General features: G+C 21.4%; 1 protein-coding gene across 8 annotated transcripts in view; it reads left to right on the top strand.

Moving 5' to 3' along the window:
• Positions 1–21,857, top strand: part of LOC117178903 (AP-1 complex subunit gamma-1) — a 93,038-nt gene that overhangs the window by 33,761 nt on the left and 37,420 nt on the right. For all 8 annotated transcript variants that reach the window (XM_033370435.1, XM_033370442.1, XM_033370438.1 and 5 more), the window contains one exon: positions 15,512–15,922. In XM_033370435.1, the coding sequence (XP_033226326.1) occupies positions 15,512–15,922 (411 nt within the window). The remainder of the gene's footprint in view (positions 1–15,511; positions 15,923–21,857) is intronic.

The following is a 21,857-nucleotide window of genomic DNA, read 5'->3' as shown; positions in this document are numbered from 1 at the left end:
TTCCAAATAAATATTTGAAGTTGTGTAATTTTCAGATAAAAAACTGAATTTTCAAGAATACAGTTCAATTTGCAAAAAAAAATTATAACTTAAAAAAAACTACATTTTTAACCAATTATGAAATCGTTTAAATTTTCTGGGAAAAAAATTAATTTCCACCAAAAAAAAATCGAAATTGGCAATAGAAAAAAATTTGTAACCAAAAATGAAGTAGTTAAATTTTCAGTTAAAAAAGAAATTTTTAACCAAAATAAATGAATTTCCAAAGAACAAGAATAATTTTATTTAAAAAAAAGTCAATTTTCAAAACACATGGTTAAATTTTCAATTAAAATTGTCAATTTTCAAGAAGAAAAAAAAGGAATTTTTAAAAAATTAGTTAAATTTTCAACCGAGAAAAGATTTTTCAACTAAAAGAGACGAATTTTCAATAAAATACAAAAATTTCCATCTAAATATTTAAATTTTTAACTAAAAAATGTAAATTTTCTAAAAAAAAACAAACAAAAAGCAATGAATTTATAAACAAAATGGAATAGTGTAATTTTCAGATCAAAACTGAATTTTCAACAATATGGTTCGATTTTCAACAAAGCATTTTCAATCGATAATGGAACAGTTAAATTTTCTGTTAAAAAAAATTAATTTCCACAAAAAAAAAACCGAAATTTTCAATAGAAAAAAATTTGTAACTAAAAATGAAGTAATTAAATTTTCAGTTAAAAAATAATTTTTTAACCAAAATAAATGAATTTCCAAAGAACAAGAATAATTTTATTTTTAAAAAAGTCAATTTTCAAACACATAGTTAAATATTCAATTAAAATTGTCAATTTTCAAGAAGAAAAAAAGGAATTTTAAAAAAATTAGTTAAATTTTCAACCGAGAAAAGATTTTTCAACTAAAAGAGACGAATTTTCAATAAAATACAAAAATTTCCATCTAAATATTTAAATTTTTAACTAAAAAATGTAAATTTTCTACTAAAAAACAAAACAATGAATTTATACACAAAATGGAATAGTGTGAGTTTCAGATAAAAACTGAATTTTAAACAATATGGTTCGATTTCCAACAAAGCATTTTCAACCGATAATGGAACAGTTAAATTTTCTGTTGAAAAAATTAATTTCCACAAAAAAAAACCGAAATTTTCAATAGAATAATTGAATTTTTAGTCAGAGATGAATTTTCAAACTAAACTTGCAACTAAAAGAAAATGTAAACAAAAATGAAATAGTTCAGTTTTCAGTTGAGAAAATAATTTTGAACGAAAAAGAAGGAGATTTAAAAGAATATACTTTTGTTCTCAACCGAAAATAATGAATTTTCAAACACTAAAATTAATTTTCAACCCAGAAAAATGGTTGTAACAAAGTAGTTAAGTTTTCAACAAACTGGTTAAATTTTTAATCAAAGAAATGAATTTACAAAGAACAAGAATAATTTTATTTTGAAAAGTCAATTTTCAAACACATAGTTATATTTTCAATTAAAAATGTCAATTTTCAATAAAAGAAAAACGATTTTTTTAATTAGTTAAATTTTGAACGGAAAAATGATTTTTTAACAAAAAGAACAATTTCTTATCAACAAGAATAATTTTTAACTAAAAGAGACAAATATGTTTTCAGATAAAAAACTGAACTTTTAACTAAAAAACAAAACTTTTTCAACCAATGATGGAAGACTTAAATTTTCTGTTGAAAAAAAATTGATTTTCAATAAAAAAAAGCGAAATTTTTAATAGAATAAATGAATTTTTAGCCATAGAGGCGAATTTTCAACAACAAATTCAACAGTTGATATTGAAACCAAAAAAGATTTTTAATATTTTAATATTAAATAAAAACTAGAAATGAAATAGTTAATTTTTCTCTTCAAAAATTAATCTTTTACCCCAAAAAAATTATATCGTAAATTAAGGTTAAATTTTCAGTAAAGAAGTAAACTTGCAACTAAAAAATGTGCTGACCAAAAATAAAATAGTTAAATTTTTAGTTAAAAAAGTAATTTTGAACCAAAAAAAGGAGGTTTGAAAAAAATGCTTATGTTTTCAACCGAAAATAATGAATTTGCAAACAATAAAATTAATTTTTAACCCAGAAAAATGGTTGTAACAAAGTAGTTAAGTTTTCAACAAAGTAATTAATTTTTCAACAAAATAGTTAAATTTTTAACCAAAGAAATGAATTTTTAACCAAAATAAATAAATTTACAAAGAACAAGAATAATTTTATTTTTAAAAAGTGAATTTTTAAACACATAATTGTATTCTCAATTAAAAATGACAATCTTCAAGAAAAGAAAAACGAAGATTGTAAAAATTAGTTGAATTTTCAACCGAAAAAAGATTTTTCAACAAAAAATATTAATTTTTGATTAACGAGAATAATTTTGAACTAAAAAAGACGAATTTTTAATAAAATACAAAAATTTCCAACTAAATATTAAAATTTCGAACTACAAAATTTTAATTTTCTAATAAAATAAACAACGAATTAATTGTTAGATAAAAAACTGAATTTTCAACAATATAGTTCGATTTGCAACAACAAAAAGGAAAATTTGTTATTAAAAAAAAAAAAAACATTTTCAGCCAATAAATTTTCTGTTGAAAAAATTAATTTAAAAAAAGCGAAGTTTTCAATGGAAGAAATAAATTTTTAGACATAGAGGCGAATTTACAACAAAAAAATAAACAGTTGATATTCCAACCGAAAAACATTTTAAATATCTTATTTTTAAATAAAAACTACAAATAAAATTTTTCTGTTCAAGAATTAATATTTAACCAAACAAAAACAAAAAATTATAAATTAAACAGTTAAATTTTCATCGAAAGAAAAAAACTTGCAACTAAAAAAATTTGTAACGAAAAATGAAATCGTTAAATTTTCAGTAAAAAAATAATTTTGAACCAAAAAAAGAAGGTTTGAAAAAAAACTTCTTTTCTCAACCAAAAATAATGAATTTTCAAACAATACAAATAATTTTTAATAAGAAAAATGGTTTAACAAATTAGTTACATTTTTAAGAAACTAGTTAAATTTTTAAGCAAAGAAATTAATTTACAAAAGAACAAGAATAATTTTGTTTAAAAAAGGTCAATTTTCAAACACATTGTTAAATTTTCTACTAAAAATTTCAATTTTCAAGAAAAGAAAAACTAATTCTTTTTTAATTAGTTAAATTTTCAACAAAAAATTATTTTTCAATAAAAAAGATTAATTGCTTATTAACACGCATAATTTTTAATTAAAGGAGACGAATTTTCAAACAAATACAAAAATTTCCAACTAAATATTTGAAGTTTTACCTTAAAAGTGTAAATCTTATACTAAAAAAAAAGAATTTTCCGCAAAATTATTCAATTTTCAACTAAAAAATAAATTTTCAACCACAATAGAATGGTGAAATTTTCAGATAAAAAAAAATTAAATTTTCAACAATACAGATCAATTTCTAACAATAAAGATGAATTTTCAACAACAAAATAATTAGTTAATATTACAACAAAAATATTTTAATTTTCAACAAGAAACAGCTGAATTTAAACAAAAAGACCATTTTTAAACAAAATTCTTAATTTAGAAATTCAAAAATTAATTTTTAGTAAAAAAAATGTGATGAAATAGTTTAATTTTCATTGATAGAAATTAATTTGCAACTAAATTAATAAAATTTTAACAAAAAACGAATGAATTTTCAAACAAGAAGATTAATTTTCTACGAAAAAGTCGACTTTAAACCTAAAAAGATGAATTTTCAACGAAAAATTAAATTTTTGATATTTCAACAATAAAATGTTAATATTACATATAAAACAGTGGAATTTAAACAAAAAAGAACATTTAAAAAAAAATTAATAAAATGGTTCAGTTTTTATTGAAAGAAGCGGAATTTGCAACTAAAAAAAATGTAAACAAAAATGAAATAGTTCAGTTTTCAGTTAAGAAAATAATTTTGAACGAAAAAGAAGGAGATTTAAAAGAAAATACTTTTGTTCTCAACCGAAAATAATGAATTTTCAAACACTAAAATTAATTTTCAACCCAGAAAAATGGTTGTAACAAAGTAGTTAAGTTTTCAACAAACTGGTTAAATTTTTAATCGAAGAAATGAATTTACAAAGAACAAGAATAATTTTATTTTATAAAGTCAATTTTCAAACACATAGTTATATTTTCAATTAAAAATGTCAATTTTCAATAAAAGAAAAACGAATTTTTTTTAATTAGTTCAATTTTCAACGGAAAAATGATTTTTTAACAAAACAGAACAATTTTTTATCAACAAGAATAATTTTTAAGTAAAAGAGACAAATATTAAATAAAATACAAAAATTTCAAACTAAATATTTAAATTTCTAAATAAAAAATGTAAATTTTTTACTAAAAAAAAAAAATAACTACTTTTCATCCAAAATGGAATAGTGTAGTTTTCAGATAAAAAACTGAACTTTTAACTAAAAAACAAAACTTTTTCAACCAATGATGGAAGACTGAAATTTTCTGTTGAAAAAGAATTGATTTTCAATAAAAAAAAAGCGAAAATTTTAATAGAATAAATGAATTTTTAGCCATAGAGGCGAATTTTCAACAACAAATTTAACAGTTGATATTGAAACCAAAAAAGATTTTTATTATTTTAATATTAAATAAAAGAAAGAAGTAAACTTGCAACTAAAAAAATTTGCTGACCAAAAATAAAATAGTTAAATTTTTAGTTTAAAAAGTAATTTTGAACCAAAAAAAAGGAGATTTGAAAAAAAATGCTTATGTTTTCAACCGAAAATAATGAATTTGTAAACAATAAAATTAATTTTTAACCCAGAAAAATGGTTGTAACAAAGTAGTTAAGTTTTCAACAAAGTATTTAATTTTTCAACAAAATAGTTAAATTTTTAACCAAAGAAATGATTTTTTAACCAAAATAAATAAATTTACAAAGAACAAGAATAATTTTATTTTTAAAAAGTGAATTTTTAAACACATAATTGTATTCTCAATTAAAAATGTCAATCTTCAAGAAAAGAAAAACGAAGTTTGTAAAAATTATTTGAATTTTCAACCGAAAAAAGATTTTTCAACAAAAAATATTAATTTTTGATTAACGAGAATAATTTTGAACTAAAAGAGACGAATTTTTAATGAAAAACAGTTGAATTTAAACAAAAAAGAAAAATTTTAAAAATATCAATAAAATGGTTCAGTTTTTATTGAAAGAAGCGGAATTTGCAACCAAACAATGAAATTTGTAACAAAAGAATGAAATAGATCAATTTTTGGTTAAAAAAATAATTAGGAACCAAAAAAAGGCGATTTGAACGAAATAATTCAATTTTCAAGCGAAACTAATGAATTTAAAATTAAAATAAAACAAATTTTTAATAAAATATTTGAATTTTGAACCAAAGAGTTGAAATTTTAATCTAAAAAGTTCAATTTTTGACAACAAATGTAATATTTGACATTTCGAAAAAAAATTTAATTAAAAATAAAACACAGTTGGATTTAACCAAAAATACCAATTTTCAACAAAATACTTGAATCCTAATCTACTTACAACAGATTAATTTTTAATAAAACAATTGAATTTTTAACCAAAAAATTAATTTTTTCCAAAAAAAGACATGTTTTCAACAAACTATATCAATTTTCGACCAAATACTTAAATTTACACGAATTTTTGTACAAAGTAGATTAATTTTGAACCAAAAAATGTGAATTTTCAATAACAATAAATTCATTTTCAACCCAAAGAGATCAATTTTTAACTAGACTGTTGCATTTAAAAAAAAAAAACAAAAAAATAAAATTTCACCAGAAAGAGATACATTATCAAACCAAAAACATGAATGTTCAGCAAAGTAGCTGAATTTTCAATAAAAAAATTTTTTAGTCCAGAAAGAAACAAACTTTCAATTAAACTGTTGTATTTATGAAGACAAAAAGACAATTTTTTAACACAACAGTTGAATTGTCTACCATAGAATATGAATTTTTAACAAAATTTTTTAAATTTTGAACCAAATAATTCAATTTTGATAATCAAATTTGTAAAGAAAAAAATTAATTCTTAACGAAAAATTTAATAGTAGACTTTTTAACCAAGAATAATGAACTTGCAACGAAAAATAGTTGGATTTTCTTCTTGGGTTCTATTATTTTAGTTCGCTTCTAAATGGACAAATAAGAAAAAAAGGAAAGACTGCGAAGCCTGCGATAAATAAATATGAATTTTAATAATTTTGATAAAAATCGACCCCGAGAAATGACAGTGAATTTATTTTTTGACCGGAATTTTACACATTTTTAGAAGAAAGAAATCTGTTCAACTTTCTTTGATTTCAAGCGTTTTTTAAATAATTAGTTAAATTGTAACCTTTTTTAATTCTAATATCATTCAGTTTATAATGCGTAATTCTAAAATGTTTTACTTGAAAAAAATTCCATTTAAGGTTTTTAATTTTTAAGCGTACATCTTAATTTAAAGAATTTAAAAATTCAGTTTTAAAAATTTATAAGAATTCAAATTTAGAAGTGTTTACCTTTTGTCACCTATTTTAGGGATTTGTCGCCATTTTGTCCTATTTTGGGGTTTCTCATTTTTTGCAATCTTATTTTCAGTTGAAAAAGTACAATTTTATTCAAAATTACAATTTGAACACCAAATACAGTATTTATTACACTTACCTAATCGACGAATCTTGAACCAAATGATCGAATTTTAAATTTAAAAAGATGAATATTTTACAAGCCAGTTTAATTTTGAAGCAAGGAAGACGAATTTTCAACTAACAAAATAGCACTTTTCTAACAAATGAGGATTTTTTACACTAAAAGGATTGATTTTCTATCCAAAAATACAAGTGTTCAATAAATCAGTTGAAATTTTGATTAAAAAAAAGATTACTTTTTAAGAAAATAGTTTAATTTAGATTAATTCTAAAATAAAAATATAATTTTTTGTCAAATAAAAATAATTATCTTTCAATCAAAAAGGATCAATTTTGAACCAAAGAAGATGAATTTTTAACAAAACAGTTGAGTTTTCAACCAAATAGTAGAAATTTTTATCCAAACGGTGATTTTTTTTGGTAAATAGTTAAATTTTCCCCCAAAAAGACGATTTTTTAATTAAAAGAGAATTTTCAATCCAAAAAGGATAGATTTTCGACATAAAAAATATTATTTTTCAACAAAATAGTTGAATTGAAATTAATTCTGAAAAAGAAATATAATACTTTTTTTTTGTTTTTGATAAAAAGAATTAACTTTCAATCAAAATAGATTTTTTGAAGCCAGAGCTTAATTTTTAACAAAAAAGGTGACTTCTTAAGAACCTAGTTCAATTTTCATAAAATAAATAAACTTTCAACTAATTTGTAGAATTTTAAACTAAAAGCCAAAAATATAATAGTACACTTTTCAATAAAAATTATTACCGCTGAAATATAAAAGGTGAATTTTCAACAATAAAAAAAGAACCGAATTTCCTATCAAAAGATAAATTTTCAACAAAAAAATATGAATTTTCGACAAAAATGGCGACTTTTTATAAAAAATGGTTGAATTTTTACAAAAAGTATGTTTTCTAAGTAAAAGAGATTATTTCCTAAACAAAAATACAATAATAGTTTCAAATGAAAAGAATTGATTTTCAACCAAAAAATATGAATTCTCAATTAAAAAAATTAATTTTCTACAAAACAATATAATTTTTTGACCAAAAATGATTACTTTAAAACAAAAGACTTTAATTTCCAATAAAATAGTTAAATCTTTAACTAAATAGTAGCATTTGTAACCAAAAAGTAGAATTTTCAACCAAAAAAATAATTCATTAAAAATTCCACTCCTTGGTTGAAAGTTGAACGAATTTTTCTTTCGTTGTAGATTCATAATTTTAGTTGAAAGTTCGTTTTTTTTTTGGTTACTAAATTAAAATAAAAATTCTTTTTTGTTGTAAAAAAAGGTTTTTTAAACTGCAAATTCAAATATTTTGTTAAAAAATCAATTGATAAATTGTAAATTAACTTGTTTTCTTGTTATTTCATGTTCTTGCTTTTTAAAATTATATTGTTTTATAGAGAATTCGGCTTTTTGCCTTGAAAATTCAACAAATTGGTATAAAATTAAACTGTTTTGGAAATTTATATACTTCATTTTTGGTTAAAAATTCAACATTTTGGTTAAAAAAATGCTTGTTGTTGTTATTGAAAATTGGTCCTTATTAGGTAGGAAATCAAATCATTATTTTTAATCAAAATTTTGTTGTGGTTGAGGATTAAACTATTTTGTTGAAAATAAAAAAATTTGGTATAAAATTTAACTTTTTCGTTAAAAATTCGTTTTTATCGTTGTTGTTTTAATGGAAAATTAATTTTTCTCAATAGAAATTTGTCTGCTTAATTTTTTGGTAAAAAATGGAACTTTTATGGTTTAAAAATGCAGACTATTCATCTTTTTTGCTTGAAAATTCAACAATTTGGTAACGGCTTTAACTATGTGGTAAGAAATTTAATGGTTTTGTAAAAAAATAGTTTAAATTTTTTTTTAATGGAATATTAGTTCTCAGTGGAAATGTGAATACTCCATTTTTCAGTGTTTAAAAAAAAATGTAATTATCCGGCTATTTGTACAAAAATTTCGGTGCAAATAGTCCACGGCCTAATTTAAAACTGTATAAATTTGGTCAGATGTAGAAAAAAAATTTTAAGCATTTTAGGCATTTTGAAAGGTTTTAGAAGAATAAAAAACATTTTATAGTAAACTTGAAAATGATTTTTTATTTCGGAAAATTAATTTGAAGAGAATGTTTAAAAAGATTTGCAAAAGTATTAAAAATGAATTTGGAGGATTTTAAGGGAAAATTCGAATAATTTTAAAAGATATTTAGAAGTTTTGAAAAAAATTTTAACAAATTAAAAATTTGAAAAAATGTAAAAAAAAAACATGTTGAATGCATTGATCTGCAAATCACAATAAAGAATATGGTTTTTTTCTTATTCAGGAATGCGGCCACAGAGAGGTAAACTATTGATAATTTTGCAGTGTTTCTGCATGAGGCGCTTGATATAAGAAAATGTGCTTTTCTAGATTTAAATTATTCTATACAATTTTATAATTATTGATAATTTATTGCGTAAAGCGATTAAATATTTTATTATAATTAGCCTGTGAGAAACTTTGAACGATTATTTAATTTTAATTTCTTTAATTACAGTTTTTGGAATATTTTTTTAAAATATAGTTTCGCTAAATAAATTCGTTGATAACCTTTATCGCGTATTTATTGACTTTCTTTTAATCTTCTAAAATTTCTTTTCTCTTTTTTTAATTACTTCAATTGTATGTTTGCAGATATATATTTTTTTATGATTGGATTATGTAATTTTAATTTTTCTCTCAAGCATGAAATGTACCACATTTTTTGATTATGTAATCATAATGTTTTAGAGGTGTCCTTTTTTGAAGTATTTATTCAAATTGATAATTTGAACAGCTCGAATTTACGAATGTTAAATCGTAAAAATATTTTTAATTATTTATATATTTTATATTCTCATATTTGCATGAGTATTTAAATTGAAACATATTTTTACTCCGTTTAACAAAAATTTAAGGAAGTGACAGGGATCACAGACCCCTATTCCCCTTATATTAAAAAAAATCACAAAGATGCACAATTTTGAACAATTTTAGGTTCTATTAGTGTTTCACACCGGAAATCGGTATTTTTAATAATAAATTATTAGTTTTCGCCGATTAAAACATTTTTAACACCTTACATTTTTTCCTATTTTTTTTTATTTTTAATAATAATACAACATTTTTTTTAGAAGATTCATAAATTTCAACAATTTTAGGTTAGTTTAACAAGATGGTATTTTAAAACAAAAATCTTTATTATTCTAACAAAGATTTAGGCTCTCTCAACAATTGTGAAAAATGTTAGTATTTTTCCTCGGAAATTGGTATTTTTAATAATGAAAAATAAATATTTGAAAGTGGATTCAAAAGTTTTAACAATTTTAGGTTATGCTAATTCTTTACGCCAAAAATTGGTATCGAGGAAGATTGACCATTGTGAATAATTTTCTATTATGTATAGGTTTTTATAGGAAATTCTTTTTTATTTTTATTAAAAATTCGATTTGAAATATTTACAATTTTCGATAATTTAAGGGCTATCGTCGCATGTTTCACCTAAAAATTTTATTTTTGAATAAAAAATCATTAGGTTAATGATTTATGTTTAAAATAATAAAATTAAAAGAGCTTCGAGTATTTCTGATTCTACTCATCGTTTTCGCCGGAAATAGAAATTAAAAATTAGATTTATGAGAAGTTTAATCATTTTTGAACAGTTTTAGGTTATGTCGGTCTTTTACATCAAAAAATGCTAATTAAAAAAAAATCATTATAATTTTTACAAAAATTCGATCCCTTTAACAATTTTGGACTATGTTAGAGCTTTTCGTTGAAAATTTGTATTTTTAATATAAAACATTATATTTTAATTCTTGCAAAGAGTCATAATTTTTTAACAATTTAAGGTTATGTTGTTGTTTTCCATCAAAAATCGTTATTTTCAGCAAAAAATTATAGCTTTCATGAAGGTTAAACATTTTTGAACAATTTAAAGTTATGTTGATGTTTTCACCGGAACACCGTTATTTTAAACAAAAATGATTGGATTAAAAAAATACAGCTTACAATTTTGAACAATTTTAGGTTATGTTAGTGTTTTCCTTCGGAAAACGGCAGCTTTAATTTTCTTTTAGTTTCATATTTCAAACATTTCAAAAAAGATTTCTAACTTTTTAATAATGTAAGGTTGTGTTAGCGTTTTATACCAATAAATTATTTATATTTATATATTTTATATATAATATATTATTTGTGAAGTTATGGTGTCAACTTTCATCAATTATTAAAAATGTTGTCCTTGCTTTTCTTTTCTATTATTTTAGATATCTGAAATAAAAACAAAATAACCTAAAGTTTTTCAAAATTGTAAGATTAATTTTTAAAGTCAAATAATTTTTGTTTCAAATAATCTATTTCCCGTGAAAAATGCTGATATAACCTTAAATTTTTTCGAAATTGTAACTCGTTTGAGAAATATAATTTTAAATTACAATTGTACAAAAATAGTTTTAACCGTGAAATTTAATGATTTTCGACCAAAAATACCGATTTCCGGTGTAGAAAGTCAACATAACCTAAAATTGTTCCATGTTTGTTTGAAAATACTAATTTTCGATCAAAAAAAAACTTTATGAACTATTTTCAATTTTAAAGTACCTTCAAAATAATATATTTACAATCGAAGGTTTTTATGAAATTAAAAATATTGTTTTATTTATTTAATTTGATAATTTGAAATTTTTTAATGAAGAAAAATAAAAATTATCTAATATTGTTCTATATATCTAATATTTATTGTTATAAAAAATGTTTTTTTGTTTGAAATGACATTAGTTATAATATGTTTAATTCTTAAAATCATGAAAAAACTATTTTTTCAGATATCTAACTTTCGACACGACAACTACCTTGAGAAATATGAAAGGCTTCAAAAGAATAATAAACATTTTGTTAAGATTCCTATTAAAATTTTATTTTGAAAAATTAATTTTAAGAGAATATTCAAACATATTTAAAAAGATTCCTAAAAGTGTCACAAATAAATCTGGAAGATTTTAGAAAAATAATTTTAATTTTACAGGAAGTAAAAAAAAAAGGATTTGAATCACTTTAAAAGATGTTTAGAAGTTCTGAACAAATTTCTAAATTAACTAAAAATTTGAATAAATGTAACATGTAGATATTTCAAGATTTCGAAATAAAATTTTGAATCTTCTAGAATTTTTAAACTATTTAAAATGAAAATAATTTAACTTTTAATGAAAAAAGTTTTCAGTTCATAACAAAAATTATATCGTTCAATTTTTAATATTTCTATAGCTAAAAATTGTTAAAAATTTGTTTGCAGCTCAGTTTAAATTACTTCAAATGGAGATTTTTTTTACTGGGAATTTTACAAATTTTTAGAAAAAAATTCTTTTCCAGTATCATTTCAACATTAAAAAGAATAATTAGTTGAATTTTTATTTTTTTAAATTGTGATATTCAGTTTACAGTGGGTAATTTGAAAAACTTTCACTTACAAATTTTCCATTTTGGATTTTAATTTTTAAGCGTACATTTTTTATTCAACGAGTTTTATAATACGTTTTTAAAGACTTAAAAAAATAAAAATTAGTGGCATTTGAAATCGAGAATTTTTGATAAAAAAAACCTTTTTAGTTGATCAAAAATGATTATAAATTAAAATGATTTTTGAAATTGAACTATAAATTAAGGAGTAACAAGTTTTAAATATTAATTTTAAAATAACTTCAAAATAATATATTCATAGTTAAACGCTTTAATCAGATTTGAAATATTGTGTAAGCCTAAAATAAAAAAATTTTCAATGAAAAAAAGTTACAATTGCTGATCATTAAAATTGTTGAATTTTTATGTATAATAAATATTGAACATCTATCATTCCTAGAAAAAATTCGACTAATTTCAAGAGAAAAAAAAATTAGAAGCTTTTTAAGAAAGATGAAAGGCTTCAAAAGAATAAAAAAACATATTCTTAAGATTCCTAGGAAAATTGAAAATGGCCTTTTATTTTGAAGAAATAATTTTAAGAGATTTCCAAAATTGTCAAAAATATTTTTCATTTTAGAGGATTGAAAATAATATTCGGAAGAATTCGAATCATTATAAAAGATATTTAGAAGTTTTGAAAAAATTTCCAAAATAATTGAAAATTTGAATAAATGTAAAAGAACATGTAGATGTTTCGAGATTTTGAAATAAAATTTGAAACAAAAATGTTATCTACAGTTTTTAATATTTCTAGCTTAAAATGTATTTAAATGAATTTTTATCCCAAAAAGTTGCATTTTTATCCAAGAAAGATGTAATTTGTACTAAAACAGAGGAATTTTCAATAAAAAACGACATTTTTTAAAAAGTATCTCAGTACTTTTTTCAATGCCAACATTTTAATTTTAAAAAAAGAGTAAATTTTGTATGAAATAGTTCAATTTTCAATAAAACAGTCGAATATGCAACAAAAAAGTATGACTTTTTAACAAAATAGTTTAATTTTCAACCCAAAAGTTGCATTTTTATCCAAGAAAGATGAAATTTCTCCTAAAACAGATGAATTTTTAATTAAAAAAGGGTCATTTTCATCCAGAAATAGTTAAATTTTCAACATGTCATTTGCCAAAAAAAAAAGTGAAACAAATAACAAAAACTAATTTTCAACAAAGAAATTGTTTTTTTTTTCAAATAGTTTTTTAATCAAGAATAGAAAATTTAAATGTTTAGTTAAAACAATGAATTTTCAAAACAAGGAATGAATTCTCAACCGTTTACTTCAATTTTAAACCCAAAAGATTCAGTTTCAATAAAATATATAAATTTTCATCAAGGAAAGAAAGATAATGTAATTTTTACATTTTTAATGTTTCTGGCTTTAAATTACTTAAAATAATGTAATTTAAAAATTGTTGTAGTTTATTGATTAATTCTTTAATTTAGAGTATTTAAAATATCAACCTGAATTTATATTTTTGGAACTTAATCTAAATCATTGAACTCTATAATTTATAAAAGTTAAAAATTCTGAATTTTGCAGTTGATCTTCATGTAATTTAAAATTGTTCAATTATTTTTTTACCGGGAATTTTACAAATTTGTAGAAAAAAAATTCTCTCCAAGTTTGATTTCAACAGTTTTTTAAATAATCAGTTGAATTTTTATTATCTTTAATTACGATATCATTCAGTTTACAGTGCATAATTCTAAAATATTTTTATTTACAAATTTCCTATTTTGAATGTTAATTTTTAAGGGAACATTTTTCATTTAAGCAATTTTAAAATACATTTTTAAAGACAGACGGTTTTATAAAGTGTTTTTTAATTGAACTGCAAATTAAGGATTAACAAATGAATTATAATTGATTTTACAAGACGATTCGAATGAAAATATTATAACTGATTTCATTCCAAGAAAATAAATTTTTTTGTTATAAAAAATGTTAAAATTCACAAAAAGAAACAATAATTTTTGACCATGTTCTTTACAATTGAATTTTTTCTGACCGTCGCTTCTTACCAATTTTTGAAAAATGACTGCACTTTAATGTTAAGAAAACATTTGTAGAGATTTTTTTCCCGAAAAAAATAAGCCGTCATTCATTACAGAAGCGACGGTCATAAAAAATTCATTTTCTAAAAAACATGGTTAAAACTAATATATTTTTTTAATGAATTTTAACATTTTTCATAAAAAATAATGTTTTTATGTAAAAATACATCATATGTATATGTAAACAAATTTTTAATAACTTTAAAATAATGTTTTAGCCTAAAATTTGAAATTGTGTAATTTAGAAAAATAACAATTACTGATTATTTAAACATATTTCAGTGGCCATATAAAATCGGTAATTGTAAATCAAATATTCAAAACATAACAAAAAACTAAACAATGAATGTTACAATTTTAATTGTTGTTTTTGAAAAAAATTAATTTAATAGTAAAATTGTTGAATTTTAATGTTTAATAAATACTGAACTGCAAAAATTCAAAATTAATAAAAAAATTTGTAATGAATTAAAATAATTTGGTATACCAATAAAATCCGGCTATTAGTGCCTAAATTTTGGTGCAAATAGTACACAGTCTAAATTTAAACAAAATATAGATTTTTTTCAGGTTTCGAAGAAGAAATTTAGAAGCTTTTTAAGAACAATGAAAGGCTTTAAAAGAAAAAAAATATTTTCTTAAGATTCCTAGGAAAATTGAAAATGACTTTTTATTTTGAAGAAATAATTTTAAGATAATATTTAAAAAGATTCAAAAAGATTTCCAAAATCGTCAAAAATATTTTCCATTTTACAAGATTAAAAAAAATATATATAAAAAATTCGAATCATTATAAAAGATATTTAAAATTTGTGAAAAAAGTCGAAAAATAATTGAAAATTTGAAGAAATGTCGAACAACATTTAGATGTTTCAATATTTTGAAATAAAGTTTTGAAATTTTCTAAGGATTTTCAAACTATTTAAAATGAAAATAATTTAACTTTTAATTTAGAAGAAGTGTTTCAGTTTCTAACCAAAATTTTATCGTACAATTTTTAAAATTTCTAGCTTAAAATTGATTAAGATGATTTGCAGCTCAGTTTTTATTACTTTAAATGCCAAATTGTTGAGCTTTTTCGGGAAAAATTGAGAAAAACCGGAAATTTTTTTTCATGTTTTCAAAATGGCCATTCCTGATTGATTAATTTTGGTTCGTATTTTTAAAGAAAGTGTCTGTGACCCCTGAAATTAAAACGCGAGTATCGAAAATTGATTGTTTTGATAACACTCGAGAAATAATTTGTCGAATAAATGAAAGCAGACGAATACTTGAATTTTCAGATTGTGCCGAACCTCGTGAGGATTCTGAAGAATCTGATTCACGCCGGATACTCTCCCGAGCACGACGTGTCCGGTGTGTCAGATCCGTTTCTCCAGGTGAAAATATTGCGTCTGCTGCGAATTTTGGGGCGCAATGACGTGAACGCCTCGGAGGCAATGTACGATATTCTCGCGCAAGTTGCGACAAACACAGAAACGACGAAGAATGTCGGCAACACGATACTGTACGAGACGGTTCTCTCGATCATGGATATTAAATCGGAAAGTGGACTGCGGGTATTGGCTGTGAATATTTTGGGCAGATTCTTGCTCAATAATGACAAGAACATCCGTTATGTTGCCTTAAACACGTTACTCAAGACAGTTTACGTGGACACGAGTGCTGTTCAGAGACATCGCTCGACAATACTGGTAATATATATATATATGTTTTTTTTATAACTCTACCCTTTATTGTCCCCCTCAAGTCACCTATTTTCAATTTTATCACCTTTCATCACATATTTTAGATAATTTTCACTGTTTTTCTCCTATTTTGGGGTTTCTCTTCTTTTGAGAATATTACCGCGAATATTGGGAATGGTGGTTTACGATTTCGCCACCTGGTGGCGAAAACTGGAACTGGTAAGAGTAGGTACTATTTTAAACCTGTATTTTAATTTTTGCCTAAAAGTATTTTTAACATTGTTTTGTAAAATTTAAAACAATGATTGAATACTAAAAACAAATCTTCATCAAAAACAAAATTGTTTTAGATAGAATTTCTATCTTTTGCAGTGAAAAAATACATTAAATGTAAGTTTGAATGCATTAAAAGCTTAAATAAACTTTAATTAATGTAGGAATTTTTCACTTTTTTTCTCCTATTTTGGGGCTTCTCTTCTTTTGAGAATATTACCGCGAATATTGGCAATGGTGGTTTACGATTTCGCCAACTGGTGGCAAAAACTGGAACTGGTAAGAGTAGGTACTATTTTAAACCTGTATTTTAATTTTTGCCTGAAAGTGTTTTTAAGATTGTTTTGTTAAGCTTAAAACAATGATTGAATACTAAAAACAAATCTTCATCAAAAACAAATTGTTTTAGATAGAATTTTTATCTTTTGCAGTGAAAAAACACATTAATGTAAGTTTGAATGCATTAAAAGCTTAAATAAACTTTATTAGTGTATGTAGCAACAGGCTTAAAATTAAATTGGAAACTTCACGCTAAAATTGGAATCTTCACGGTAAAATTGAGAATTACGAAATAAAATAATCAATGTTTAGTTTTTGTTACCATAATAATATTAAATGAAATAATTAATGCACTTTCAATGTTTTATACTTGCAATTCAAATTAATTGAGAATTAATCATTTTTAAATCCATAATAACCAATTTTTGAATATTAAGAGTTTATAAAAAATTGTAAATGGACCTGGATAATTTATAACATTACCAAATCTAGCAGATGAACAAAACATAAATAAATTACAATTAAAACTCCTCGGAAAAAATACTTGACAGAGGATATGTATAACTTAAAATCTTTGAAACTGAAGAATTTGAAATACTATTAATTTAAATGATTAAAAATTTGTACTAATTTCAAGCTGTGACTAAATTTCTACCTACAGGCCTCGGACTCACCATACTATTCAACTATTTTAAACTTTTTTGAAACAATGGCACTTTTTTTTTACTATTTCAAAAAAAATTATACGAAATACACTATTTTCAAATAAAAAAAGTTTAATTTTCTACTAAATAATTTAAACAATTGATGTGATTTTAGTACAAATCTTACTTAATTATTTTTTCATTAAATTTTTTCTAAATAAATAGTTTTATTTTGAAATAAAAAAATATATCAATTTTTGCCACAAAATAAAGAAGTTAAATTTGCATTGGAGACAATTAAATATCAATAAAAAAGAAAAGAAATTTATGCAAATCATTTTAATTTTGTATGAAATATGTAGTAGAATTTTTTATCCAATTGTTGATGTTTTTAGCCAAAACGACGAATTTTCTATATAACAGTTGAATTTTCGATAAAATAGATATTTGATATTTCAATAATAAAATATTGTAATTGAAAATAAAAAAAATACAGTTGGATTTAACCAACAAAGCTGAAGTTTCAGGAAAATAGTTTATTTTTAATTAAAAAATTGATTTTCTAACAAACAAGGTAACCGGAATGATAAATTTTCAACCAAATATGCACATTTTTTAGCCAATTGTTGATTATTTTAGTCAAAAGTACGAATTTCCTACAAAACAGTTAAATTTTCAACCCGGAAAAGCAATTTTTCACTCTTGGAAGAAATTTCTGAAAAATTTTCAGACATTTAATACCTCAGAAAATGAGTATTTTCTGTAATTTTGAATGGTTATAATTTTAAAGTTGTGAATTTTCATATTCAACGTTACACTTTATAATTTTTTTCCAAAATTAGATACTATATAATTAAAATTTTGAAGGGGTTGAGTGTTAAAACAGTTTTAACGAAATTGTTAACGACTCATTATTTTTTTATTTTTAAATAAAGTTTGCATTCGTTTGGGTTTTTACGATCTGGAGTACACATTTTTGAAACTTCAATACTTTACATTAAAAATTATTTTGTATTAACAGTTTTTGTAAATATATAAATTTTTAAGTTTTATTTATAATACATTTTTTTATATTTTGAACGGTAAAATGAGGGAGAATTACTTTTTTTATTTATTTGAGACAAAATTATTGCATCAATTTAAAGTTTTGTGATCGTAATAACAATTTAATATTCTATAATTTCAGCATCTTTGACTTTAAAACATTTAATTTAGTTTACAGTTAACAATTTTAAAATTTGAATCACTTTGAACTGAAAATTATTTTTATTTAAAAATTAAAATTTTCGAATAATTTAATTTTGCACGCAATAATATTAGCTTTGAATTTTTAGTGATACAATTTTCATAATTCTAATTTACAAATATATCAATTTTTAACATTTTTAATTTTTAATTTTTCGAAATTTTAATCTGAAATAATTATATTTCGAGATTCTTCAATTAAAAAACAAAATTTTAAATTTTGAATGCTTTCAATTTATTCGGGATTGTTTATTTTTTATAAAGAAATTCATAAGTTTACAATTGGAATTTTTAAAACTTGTGTCGCCTCTAATTGGAAATTATTTTGATTTAAAAGTTAAATTTTTTTATAATTCCATTTTGAACGGGCAGATTTTTTCTTTTCTTTTTTAGGAGGAAGAAGTTTTTTTTCTCTTTTTCAGATTGTAATGGGAACATTTTGTTAAATATATATATATATAAAAAATATATATACTATATTTAAATAAACAATGAAAATTGTAAAATATTTATTTCAAAAGTTCACCTCGATTTTATAAATAATTTCTAAAAATGTTTATTTTTTAGCTTGAAATAACTTTAGTTCATGATTAATTGAAAAACAAGTATAATGAAAATTCCCTTTTCTTCTTAAATTTTTGGCTAAATTTCATGAAAATAGTTATGACGAAAAGCAAAATTTTGAAATGAATTCATTAATGTTAATTAAAATTTTTTGACTATTTGTAATTTTAGTTCTTTTTTTTTAACTTGCAAATTTTTTAAACTGCAATTTTTTTTAATTCTGCAAAATAAAAAAAAATGTACTTAAATCTTCCAGAAAATAACTTTAAATTTTCCTAATAATCTAGAGAATATTGTTTGATTTTCTAAAAAACATTCGAAATTCATAAAAAGTTTCTTTTTTACAAAATTGTAAAAAATCTACATTTTTTTCCAAATTTTTTAAATTATCAAGTTAATTATTTTAAAAAGATCTTTTTAATATATCTGAACGTTATAATGTCTTGTGAAAATTTTCGAATTTTTCTTTAGATTTTTTAAAGCCAACAACATTGTCCATCAACCTTAAAAATTAACTTAAAATTAACCTTTTAAAATAAAATCTGAAGAAGTTTGAATTTCCCCAAAGTCTTATTGTCCGTTTTATTAACAAAATAAACAAAATATAACATTTAAAAATGGAAAATTATAAAATTTAAAAAAGGTACTATAAAATTATAAAAAATTATAAAATTTTACCCACGATAAGCTTGATTCCAAAACTGCAAAATAATTTATAAATTTTTAAAACTTGGTTCCTATGTTGCGATTTCTTATTTAGAATAAGATCCTTTAGTTCATGTTTAATTTTAAAAAAAGTATAACGAAAATTTACTTTTTGTCCTAAATATTAAGTTAAATTTCATGAAAAAAGTTATGCCGAAAAGCAATTTTTAAAATAAATTCATGAAAATTAATTAAATTTCTTTACCATTTTTAATTTTAGTTCATTTTTTTAAACTAGAAAATATATTAAGAAATCATTTTTTTATTGTCTAAAGTACAAAGACGGCACCGTTCATTTTTGTTGCATAATAAATATAATATATAATAAATATAATAAATATAATATGTTGAAAATCACAATGAATAGTAAAAGAAATGTTTGTTTTTAGGAAAATATTTTTTGCAAAAAATGTGTTTTTTCACTGTATAAAATGTGAATTATATATAAAATCCTTTGTTTTTGATAAATACTTATTTTTAGTATCCAATAATTACTTTAAAATTCACAAAAAAAATCGTTAGGACAATTTTATGCTCAAATTCAAATGCATCTTTAAAATTGTACCTATTTTTTCTAGTTCGGATTTTCGTCGCCAGGTGGCATATCGCAGTTTAACCTTCTTCTTAAACTTTCTGTTACAATAATTTTTCAATGTGAAAAATCATTTTCAATTTTCTTAAGATTCTTAAGGCATTTTTTTTTATTCTTTTGAAATCTTTCACAATTCTTTAAAAAAATTCTAAATTTTTTGTTTGAAATCTGCAAATATCTGCATTTTATTTTAAATTTGGATGTATGTATTTGAAATTGTTTCAAGTTCTAAATTTTTAATTTAAAGATTTCAAAAATTATCTGAAAAAATATAGATTTTTGATTATGATTAAAGAAGTTTTTCTAGAAGTTTTTCTAGAAGATTTTAAAAGAGTTAAACCAAATATATGATGTTAATTTTTTTTTTTAATTTCTAAAAATGTAGGTATTTAAAGATTTTGAACAAATAAACTTTTTGAGAATTTTGAAAGGTTTCAAGAGACGGAAAAGCATTACTTTAGATTTCTATAAAAATTAATTTTAATTTTGTATTTTAAACAATTAGTTTGAGAGTATTTAAAAAGATTTTGAAACATTTCAAAAGAATTCCCAAATTTTTGTCTTTTTCTTTTTTAATTATTTAATAACTTTCTAAGCTTTCCAAATATATTTTAAACTTATTCAAACTTTCCTTACAATTTTTGAAATTAGAAAAATTTCTTAGAATCTTCCAGATCATTGTTTTTAAATTTGGGAACTATTTTGGAATGGTTTTTTTAAAGCAAAAAATCATTTTTTATTTTCATAGGATTTTAAAGAAAATATTTTCACTCTTGAAATTAAAAACAAATATGTATAAGCTTCTTATTCGAAATTTTCAAAAATATACAGTAAAAAAATTTGAAGTATTTACAAGTTTCAAATTATTTTTCGCTTTCAGAAGCTTTTTAAGCATTTTAAAAGGTAGTGAATAAAAAAAATTTCTAAAATTTCTAGAAATTCTTTTATGATTTCTTTATTTTGAAAAATTAATTTGAAAGAATTTAAAAATATTTCAAAAATTTGTTAAAAATGAATCAAAAGATTTTAAGGCTATTTGAAATTTGAAATTTGAAATTTTTCAAGAGAATAAAAAAATTTTCTTAAAATTCATGGGAAAATTTCAAATTATCTTAAAACATTTCAAACAAACTAAATATTTCAACAAGCAAATCATATTTTTAAAATTTTAAGTTTTGATATCGTTTTTTTTTCATATATAAATAGAAATGGTATAAATAAATGTGAAAACTTTTGAAATTTTTGACAATCTTCCAATTTCTCGAAATCTATGGACATAATTTGAAATTTTTTCGATGTCTTGAGAAATCTTTGAAATGTTTGTATATTTTTTCAAATCTTTTAACATTTTGTAAAATTTATGAAATATTTTGGCATTTTTATTATTTTTAAATACATACAAAAATGTTGATTTTATAATATATAAAAAAATGTTTGCAAAATTTTAAGTTTATATAAAAAATTTTTTTTGTGGATTGGCGATTCCCTTCTTATAGCTTAAAACTGAAATATATCACAATTATCATAAATATTTTGAAATATAAATCATATTGTTAAGAATTTCGATTTCTAATGCAATTTTTCTTTTTCTATATATATATATATATTTTTTTTTTTGGTTCGGTTTTGATTCCTCTAG

Source organism: Belonocnema kinseyi, chromosome 8, assembly GCF_010883055.1.
Source record: "Belonocnema kinseyi isolate 2016_QV_RU_SX_M_011 chromosome 8, B_treatae_v1, whole genome shotgun sequence".
Classification (NCBI taxonomy): Eukaryota; Metazoa; Arthropoda; class Insecta; order Hymenoptera; family Cynipidae; genus Belonocnema; species Belonocnema kinseyi.
The sequence above is the reverse complement of the archived record's forward strand: the minus strand, read 5'-3'. Positions and strand labels throughout refer to the sequence as shown.